This window comes from Sinocyclocheilus rhinocerous, unplaced genomic scaffold (assembly GCF_001515625.1).
Source record: "Sinocyclocheilus rhinocerous isolate Xijiao unplaced genomic scaffold, SAMN03320098_v1.1 scaffold1136, whole genome shotgun sequence".
Taxonomy (NCBI): Eukaryota; Metazoa; Chordata; class Actinopteri; order Cypriniformes; family Cyprinidae; genus Sinocyclocheilus; species Sinocyclocheilus rhinocerous.
The window spans coordinates 555,497-565,836 of NW_015647033.1; the positions used below are offsets into that span (position 1 = coordinate 555,497).

General features: G+C 37.3%; 1 protein-coding gene across 1 annotated transcript in view; it reads right to left on the minus strand.

The window, feature by feature from the left end:
• Positions 1 to 238: 238 nt before the first annotated feature.
• The window catches only part of LOC107708341 (dynein intermediate chain 1, axonemal-like), a 12,499-nt gene continuing 2,397 nt past the window's right edge, over positions 239 to 10,340 (minus strand). The window contains exons 2-14 of the mRNA XM_016512534.1: positions 9,706 to 9,774; positions 9,475 to 9,573; positions 9,310 to 9,394; positions 9,070 to 9,187; positions 8,938 to 8,981; positions 8,612 to 8,859; positions 8,144 to 8,233; positions 7,978 to 8,059; positions 6,825 to 6,898; positions 5,726 to 5,871; positions 4,135 to 4,240; positions 3,495 to 3,677; positions 239 to 555 (exon numbers count right to left, since the gene is read on the minus strand). Coding sequence (XP_016368020.1) covers positions 475 to 555; positions 3,495 to 3,677; positions 4,135 to 4,240; positions 5,726 to 5,871; positions 6,825 to 6,898; positions 7,978 to 8,059; positions 8,144 to 8,233; positions 8,612 to 8,859; positions 8,938 to 8,981; positions 9,070 to 9,187; positions 9,310 to 9,394; positions 9,475 to 9,573; positions 9,706 to 9,774 — 1,425 coding nt within the window. The 3' untranslated portion in view covers positions 239 to 474. The remainder of the gene's footprint in view (positions 556 to 3,494; positions 3,678 to 4,134; positions 4,241 to 5,725; positions 5,872 to 6,824; positions 6,899 to 7,977; positions 8,060 to 8,143; positions 8,234 to 8,611; positions 8,860 to 8,937; positions 8,982 to 9,069; positions 9,188 to 9,309; positions 9,395 to 9,474; positions 9,574 to 9,705; positions 9,775 to 10,340) is intronic.

A 10,340-nucleotide genomic window follows, 5' to 3' on the forward strand; every position in this document is an offset into this window, starting at 1 on the left:
ACGAAGAGTGATTTGGCTCAGCGTGGGCTGCTGGGACTGTACCTAAGCTCTGTTATACTGAGTGTTTTAGGTAAAGAGACTCTCAATCGCCTCTTTAGAGCCATTCAGTAGTTCCTGACCATGTCAGTGAAACCCCATACTTGCACCTAAACAGCTAGCAATCAGCACTATGCTAATTAGCAGGTGAAAACAAATAAAAGGTCAAGGGCAAGAACAGAACTGTGTCTGAAAGAGGAATTTTTATGTTTTATTGTGTTTTCTGGCATAAACAGTAGATTTATGATTATGAATGTTTAATAAATACAGTGAAATATCCATACAAATCTAGAGTTTTTTTAACATAAAAAAGTTATGGCATACATTACAGGCTACAGTAAGACTATTTTTGGCTACTCTCACATTTCTAGGCAATAGATAGTTAAAATGTTTAAATTTAAATTTAGCTGTGCCTCAGTTCTGCTGATTGTTCCCAGGCTATCTCAGTAAGCTCAACAGTTGCTCCATCTTTGCTTTTTCCACCTCCGGACTCATCGGCAATTCCTGACCCTTCTTGTCCTGTGGAGCCAAAGAGAGAAATGAAGAGGATGAGGTGAGTCAGCTGCTGGTAGTGAGAGGACAGGGGTGCCACTAACAATCACAAACACTTCTCAGTGTGAAGCTCCCATTTAGGGCTGCAACTAACGATTATTTTGATAATCGATTAGTTGGTCGATTATTTTTTCTTTTCTTTTCTTTTTCCGATTAATCGGATTAAAAACAATTTTCTTTTTTTATTTTATTGACAAAAACACACTATTCCACATTCTGCCCAATGTCCTTAAAACAAACGTTCCAACTGAATGCTATGAAAACATACAGTGCTTAACAATTTATTAGACCATCTGCCATAATAAAGAGAAAACACATTTTACAAACTCAGTGGTAACCAATAGGTAAGAGTAATGTTCTGCAGGAACACACGTTTCGATTTGGACGGTAATTGTTTCTCATATGGACGTCTGTAAAAATAAATTTACTTATCACCTCAGTGATAAAACTCATTGATTACGAATAGGGCTTAGTGTCATTTGTTTATCCTGTAAAAGGCTGTTATGAAGCGTCTGATATTTATATTCAGACAATTACACGCTTTTATCCCCTTACAGTTCCTACTCTCATAAAATATGCGCAATGCATGTTGACCATTAAACCTTAATTTAACTTTCAACAACAGATATTTCAGCACAATAAATGTTTTTGCGCTGATTATTAATTGTCTCTGTTTTCCGTCTGTCTGACGCGCGTGCACGCGCTGGCACTCATTCAGTAAAGATTAAAATTTAACACAGACTGTCAGGACGGACCTTTATGCAAAAATGGAAATGCTCGCGTGAATTTGTGACATTTATACATAAGGATATGACCGTTAACTGAAAGTTTTTTTAGCTTAAAGCTTAAAATAAAGAATTCTCATGTTTTGGGCATAGACCACCTGCCATAATAAAGAGAAAACACATTTTAGGAATCTGTCAAAAAATTGTTTAAATCAAAATTTTTTTATTGTCATTTATTTATAACTAAATACTTTTATTTATTCACATAACAAAAATGGCCTCCTATGCCCTTCATAGCTTGCGTTCTTGCTGGCATTGTTTAAGTACTTTTTGACTGTAATTGGGTATCTGAAAAAAAAACACTATAAAGCTCTCTGCCTTTCTTTCATAGATAACAGCAATAATTATATTATAGCATTAGAAACAGCCTACTACTGTTACTAAAGAGCTTATGCATATTTGAGGACTAACCCATACAGAAAGCTAAAAAATTATTTTGGTAATCACCAGTACTGTTAGTTTAGAGCAGCAGTGGCACAAACCATAATTTGTTAATAACCTTACATAAATTTGTTAAGCATTGTATATAGTGAATATAGTTTAAATCTGTGCATTGAAAATTAAAATAATAATAAAGATGATAAAGACGAATGAAATCACAAACTCAGTGGTAACGAATAGGTAAGAGTAATGTTCTGCAGGAACACACGTTCATTTGACCACAGTCACGTCATAGCCCGATTTGGACGGTAATTGTTTCTCATATGGACGTCTGTAAAAATAAATATAGTTATCACCTCAGTGATAAAACTCATGGATTCCGAATAGGGCTTAGTGTCATTTCTTTATCCTGTTAAAGGCGGTTTTGAAGCGTCTGATATTTATATTCAGACAATTACACGCTTGCTTTTATCCACAGTTCCTACTCTCATAAAATATGCGCAATGCATGTTGACCATTAAACCTTAATTTAACTTTCAACAACAGATATTTCAGCACAATAAATGTTTTTGCGCTTATTATTAATTGTCTCTGTTTTCCGTCTGTCTGACGTGCGTGCACGCGCTGGCGCTCGCTCATTCAGTAAAGATTCAAATTTAACACAGACTGTCAGGACGGACCTTTATGCAAAAATGGAAATTCTCGCGTGAATTTGTGACATTTATACACAAGGATATGACCATTAACTGAAAGTTTTTTTGCGCTGAGGACGCACACGCATCTGTTAAAGCGCCTGACAGAGCAAGCCATTACGCTAATGCATTAGCTTAAAGCTTAAAATAAATAATTCTCGTGTTTTGGGCAGCTTGGATCACGTAACTCTACTGCAGCATCTCATTCTGTTTCCTCCACTATTTTAGATGCATTTTGTCCATAGAAATAAGTAATTCAGTGCTTTAATTTGACGCGACCGGCTGAAGTTGGACAAGTATGTAAACTCCGTGGACGTGCACTGTGGGCAGACCCGATTAATCGATAGTGAGAATCGTTGTCGATGATTTTCATAATCGATTTGATCGATTAGTTGTTGCAGCCCTACTCCCATTTAAACGTTTCCATCTCGACCGGCGGAGGTAATGAGAGAGGTGTTAGCGTGACGTTATTTCCTCTGTGTGTTGTGCTGTGGTGGAAAAAAACGCTAACACCGCGGCCAGAGACTCGCTCCAATCTCGCATGACATTTGTCTGATACGATTACAGTGACACATTGGTCCTTTGGGGGAGAATAATCAAAGATCACTTACTGACCATGCCATGATTGTAATCAACTAAACCAGATCAGATGAACTTCTCTGCAGAGATGTAAATCACTAATTAAACGCTATTCTGTTCCCGTCAATCATTAGGCAACATTTTAAGGAATTATGAGTCTAGCAATCATTCTGAGAACATCTGCTAAATTTGCTCAGCAGAATGCTAATGTTCAGATATTCACAGAGCTGCAGTGGAGGGATCTTCAGTGAGCTCTAATAAGCAGCTCAAAGTTACAGCTATTAATATAATCAATCAAATCCTAACCAGGGAGGGCCATTGAGTGGAATAAATTTGCTAAAATGACTATTTTGAAAATTATTCACATCATTTGACTTTGAAGCTGTCACAAAGATGCAGATACAGCAATTCAGCACATGTAGCACAGCACTGATCGATTAATAATGTGATTTGATTTTTCATCTCCTACCTTAGGCTTCTTGCGGAGGTTGGGAGAGAGCTTGAGGCTGGTGACATGGCCGTGGCCATCGCCCACGATGATGATGGGATGGACAGGGTTGAATTCAATGTTGAAGAGCTTGGTCTTCTTGGACACCACTTTTTGCTGGCAGAGAGCCTCATATTTGTTGATGCTGAGGTCGAACACATGGACCTGAGAGAGAAATGGAGGAGGAGCAGGCAGTTTTAGTCTTTGCATTAATGTTGTGTGAGTTTATGGTTTGATATTTTCAGTGTAATTAGCACCTCTATAACGTATTCTCTTGCAATCATCAAGCATAAGATAATGGATTTTAAATTTAATTGTAATCACATCATCCTCATTGTCATTCATGTATCATGCTGCCCACCTAAGAATAGTCTCTGCTCTAGCAGAAGCCAGAGACGGGAGATGGGGGACATAGGATACAGGCTTAGATACTCATTAGTACATTTCTCGGACATTATTATTACGATAAGTGGTTTGGAAAATGAATGTATGGATGATTCTTTCTGATTATTGATTATTTTTGTTGTTATTATCAAAATAGAATTTATCTTAGTCTTAGAATGCAGAAATTGTGGATTTTACTATTGTATATCTCTAAAGAGGAGTCGGTTGCGCTGTTTACCTTTCCTTCAGTGGTGACAGCAGCAAAGACAGTGGAGGAATATGGAGCCCAGGCCACATCTGTCACTGCAGCTCCAATTTCCAATTCAAAGGTGAACATGGGAGACCTGTGAGAGACATGTATTGTTACTTTTATAAACTACTATTCAGTCCAAATGAAGCTCTAACAGAAACTACATTGCTCCCATTCTGAATTCATCTAATGTGGGCATGCATAGAGAGAGAGAGAGAGAGAGAGAGAGAGAGATGCAGAGCCTTTGTTCAAATGTGGGCTGTCGGAGTAACTGATGTCTAATTGTGAAAAATAACAGAGGCACGTCTGGGGCTATGCTTTAAAAGCATCAACAAGACTGTCACAATCAGTAAGAATAAGAGAGAATCAGTAGTACCACATAATCCCAATTAAAGGAGAGTGCTTGACACTCTTGAGTTGACAGATGAATTTATCCGCTGGCATTTGTATGACTTGACTATTCTCTGTATATCACTGCCTGCCACTCTCGGAGCTTTTACCATGAGATTAAAGTGATCAGTTTTCAACTTTACAGCAACACACATTTTTAGTACAGGAAGATTAATATACACTGCTATATAAAAGTTTGGGGTCCGTAAGATTTTTGATGTTTTTGAAAGAAGTTTCTTACATTCACCAAGGTTGCATTTATTTGATGAAAAATACAGTAAAATAAATAATATTGTGAAACATGACAATTTAAAATTACTCTTTTCTATTTTAATATATTTTAAAATGTAGTTTATTCCTATGATGGCAAAGCCGAATTTTCAGCAGCCAATACTTCAGTCTTTAGTGTCACATTATGCATCGGAAATCATCAGCATTGCCACACAGATTTTGATACTTGGACAGCTTAATAAAACAGGCTGTGTGCCACAGTAGACTAAAGGCTAGCTGTTGGTGCAAATACGAGGTACATTCTTGAAATAAACACCTAATATTTCTTTGGCACACGTAGTTAACATAACCAAAAGTTGTTAATATTTGTTAATATTATTTGAGGTACTGTATGGTGGAGGGGCTTGTGTGCTTAGAACTTAATTGCATCTGTCGGGTACACGCTTAAATGAGAATTGATGCCATGGGCCAAATTTAAATAAAAACTCAAATGTAAAATTAAAAAAAGAAAAAAATGTCTTGGACAAAAAGGGAACTTGTATAGTCAGAGGCCAAAAGGGCAGGTGCCTGCCAGTTATACAAGCTACACGGGATGATCTATTGGTGCAAAATTTCACATCAGGTAAAAAACTATATTTCAACAACTACAAACTGTATATGAGAACAACAGTTCCTATGTCAACAGTCTAATGAACAGAACAGCCTTAAACAAAGTACAGTGGCCTAATAAAGAGTTAAGAGCCAGAGTTTTAATCAACGCATCAGAATTACCCAGGCAGTGCAGCGCTTGATTAGCCTACCCAAAAAGAGTGAGAAGATGTTTGGCCTGTTGGTGAGATTTGGTAAATTTCCCTATAGTACAACCTAGTCTCTATACTGTCAAATAATGCTGTTATTTAAATTGTAACAGGCTGGGAAAGGCTGCAGGAGACAGTGCTGTAGGGAATAGTGCTCATACTTCATAGTTTGATCCCAAATTTTGACCATCCAGTCCCAGCTGCAAGAGATGAAGACATCAGCATGGAAGGGATTCCACCTCACACGAGTGACATTCATGAAGTGTGCATCATATGTCTCCACGAACCTATTATAGAGTTTGGAGCCCTGTGAAACACAAACTCATTACTTGGTAAATTAATGTTACAAAACTGCTGTTTTGTACACAGCACTCTTGCTCCTGTTATACTGCTTAACTATCCACTGGTGGTTATGAATAACACTTGCAGAAGTAATAGTGACATTTAAAACATTCCTTGCAAAGAGATCGACACCATTATTGTTGTATTAATACTGCAGTCTGTTAAACTTTAAGGGATGTTGACATGATGCATACATGCTTATTTCTATAATACATGTGAATGGCAAATACCTTTGTTTTGATAGGTGGAATTAACAGCATTGTTCGTGTGTGTGTGTGTGTGTGTGTGTAGAAGTGGAAGGATGTTGGAGTCAGTAGGAGTAAGTAGTTTTTGCATGTGATGGTTGTAATAGTCATACAGAGCAAAGTAAAGCACATAGATGAGAAACAAAACTGTCTGGTCTGTAAAAATGAATAGTTTGAACGCTAGTCTACCCCTGGCTGGCAGAGTGATAAATATAAATAAAGAAGGAGAGACAGAGACAGAATGTTATTAGCTGATGTCGCCCCGTGCTGCAGTGATAGCAGTGCAGAGACATAACCGCACAATCTCTATAAATCACACTTAAGAGAGTGTGCAGTTATAATGTTTCCTCATTTAGTCTCCCCAAACGGTGTGCGTTGTTTTACTACTTTATTTAGCGTTGCAGAAACAGGCAGCTAATAAGAATACTTCCTTGTTTGATGACAGGGATATTATAGACAGTGACTGCTCAGCAGGAGACAAGCACCACAAACACAACAAGCTCCTTCTCCCTGATTCTAACACAGAACAACGAGATGACTCAAGACTGCAGGATGTTTACAGGGTATTTGTTAATGTAAAATATATAGATTGAAAAAAAAAAGTTTAGCTGATTAATTGTATGATTGGCCTTGGTGTAAATGATCATCTTGCCTGTGATGGTGTATGACTGACCTTGTGAATCTTTCCATACTCGGTGCCAACAAGAAAATTGTCCTTTTGTTTGTGGAAGTCCAGATTTGTTCCAACTAGTCCCATAAAGAAAATGTCTTCAGTGAGTATGATAATAATTCATGCATGCAATATTTTACCATTATTTTATCATTAGCACATATATTCAGTTTGACATTATTCCTCTGTTCTGTGATTTCTAAAAAATGTGACCATGGACCACAAAACCAGTCATAAACAGATTAATGCATCATCTGAAAGCCGAATAAATAAACTTTATATTGATTCCATTGATTGGTTTGTTAGGATAGGACATTATTTGGCTGAGATACAACTATTTGAAAATCTGGAATCTGAAGATGCAAAAAAAATCAGAAAATTGCCTTTAAAGCTGTCCAAATGAAGTCATTAGCAATGCATATTACTAATCAAAAATTAAGTTTTGATATATTTATGGTAGGAAATTTACAAAATATCTTCATGGAACATGATCCTTACTTTATATCATAATGATTTTTGGCATAAAAGAAAAATCAATCATTTTGAACCATACCATGTATTTTTGGCTACAAATATCCCCATGCTACTTGAGACTGGTTTTGTGGTCCAGGGTCACAAATGATCTGTGCTGCGTTTCCCAAGAGCATCGTAAGCCTAACTTGACCATAGCTCTATTGGTTTCAATGGGTCTACAATGTACTTAAGCTTATGATGCTTTTGGGAAATGCAGCCCTGAACATATTTGGAACTGATAAGAAGCTCCTTTGACTCAAACATTTAACAAGTCATCTGAATTATCATCAAACCTCAATATCACCCATGAATGAAACACTGTCATGCAAAGCTAAATGCAAATACCAGCTGCAGCAAGATTATATTTACATCTGTATTACGTACAGGAAGGATGGGTAAAGTTTTTATGATTGTGAATGTGATTACATTTCCTGTTCTAGATTGTGAATATACAGTAGTCACAGCTGACGGGCCCCTGTCCTTATACTGAGAGAAACCCCCACTCACATCCTCACTGCATGTTTTTATAAATATCATTTTGTTCATATTGGTTGTGCAATGAAAGCTGCTAATAATGGAGCATTATTAAATACTTGTATTACATACTTGTAATTACTGACCAGTGTGGTAAGGTGGTTCATACCTGTGGAAAAGACATCCTTAAGGTTATCAGGAATTGTGTCTGGGACTGGGAGCTTGATCATGTCTGTGAAGACTAGTTCATGCTAAAATTCAAATGACTGGCATCAGACAACCTCATACAATAATGACTTGCTTTAGAATCAACCTTTAGATATTTCCTTCTGTACCTTTACCAGAGTCCAAGACACCACTCGTCCATCAGCAGACACAGAGATGAAGTTGTGATTACTGTCCAAATCATCCTTCTGCCACTTCACCTGTAATGAAGACAATGAAACACAAAACACAGTACAGCCAAGACTTTCTTATCAGCCAAGCGTCACAGGAGTGTATATTTATGTAAGTATTTTAAAACAATAGTACATTATATAGTAGATTTGCACTGTATTGTGGGATCAGAACACACTACAGCGCATGCTCTGGTTGTGTACTGCACATTTTGGTAAATATGTACGTAGATAGTAGACACAGTAGACAGTACTGCATTTACTCCAAATTACAGAACTATAAGAGTAGAATGGTACTATTCTGAACATTGTATTAAACATACAGGTCCACTGTCATATCATACTTTAGGTAGTGAAAGTTTACCAGAATTGTTTTAATTGACTCCATGGTCACATCCTCATCCATACCTGTGTCACAGCGCCTTTATGTCTGCCAGGGTTGGCTCTGCTGTTCCAAAAGGGCTCATCACTCTTTTTCCTTAGGTTATATACTGCAACACAGCCGTCATACAAACCTACAGCCACCAGGTGGGACAGATGCTCATGGATATCTACACACATTACGCCTGAGACCGTGTTAAAGATGAATTCTGGGTAATTGGGGTTCCTCAGGGTGTACAAAACAAGCATGCCACCCCCCTGCTGAGTAAATTCATCTGAAAGGGAAAGATGTAACATTTCAGAGCCATTTAAATTACAAATGATTGCTTGTATATGGTAAATAGTAAACTTACGTGACCCAAGACCAACAGCAAACAAATCACTGTGTTTTTGATCCCTAGAAATAAAAAATATAAAAATGCCACTCAAAGAAGTGATTTTTATTTAACTTATGACTGCATTTTTTAATACAGTGTTAAACTCACCAGCAGAGAGCAGTCACAGACAGACTTTTTGCTTTATCATACTCGAATTTCCACAAAGGGAGCAGAGTGCCCTTCTCTCCTCTGAATTCATCAGATGCATCCTCAAAATGCTTGATATCTGGGGTTGGATATAAAGACATTTACATAAGAAAAATACATGCTCTTTTTAATATCTGCCCTTCTGTCTGTAATCTAAAATTATGGGTGTAGCAGTGAAAATAAATAATTTCTTATAATTACCATATAAAATGTCTGCATATGCCTTGTGAAACACCTTACCCTCCACGTACCTGGCCAGCCCAGCCAGATGGGCTATATCATTAATCTATAAGCACAAGAGGGGATTTGTTAAAAAAGATAAGTCATTTTCTTGATGAAAGTGTATGCACTTTGTTACAACACAACCTTAATTTGTGAATCTTCAAATTCTTCCTCCTTTATGGACTGATGACTTGATTTGTCCCGCCTCTTAATTTCCTCTTGGTAAAAGTCATAGATTTCCCACTGCAGAAAGAGCAGGGCATGCTAACATTGTATGTGTCCATATTCACCGTAATACATAGTTTTGTTTTGCTGCAGGTCTAACACAAAATTTTGATCAAAATAATTCACCAGCAAATTAAAAGTTTTTCTCACCTGGCTGGCTGTAGCACTGAAGTTGGCGAACTTGGTGGACTTTGGTGGACTGGTTTGAGTTGCTTTGTCCTGCAAAACATTGTTAAAAAAAAAAAAAAAAAAAGCAAATAGTGTTGTAATGTAGCCTAATAGTAATAATTAATAGTAATAGCAGTAATGTAACCCATAGGACCAAGACTCTTCCGCTGCTATAGAGTATCTGAAATCCCAACTTCCAGATATAACTATCAGATATGTAAGGGATAATCAACGGCTTGCCGTGCATTAAAGAGTTTTAAATGCACGACGTGGAGGCCAAGACGTCATTTGCCAAGTTAAAAGTAGTATTGCTCTTTGCAGCGCAATGTTTTACCGGAAGGGTAAAAATTAGTTATTTTCGTCAGGTACGGTTCGTTAGCTCTAGCATGCTGCCCGCATCAAATCAGACACAGAGATGAAATAGTGCAGTAAGATCACATTTATTTGAATGAATTATAGCATTTATTTCAATTAATTATCGAGAGAGAGAGAGAGAGAGATGACAGTTGTGTGTGCTTTAACGTTACCTGCGTCTGCGCGTCTCTCTTCAAACAATTAATTACTTCAAAAACAGCAATTTTACCACCTCGCTGTTGAGGAATATAATGAAGTGATCT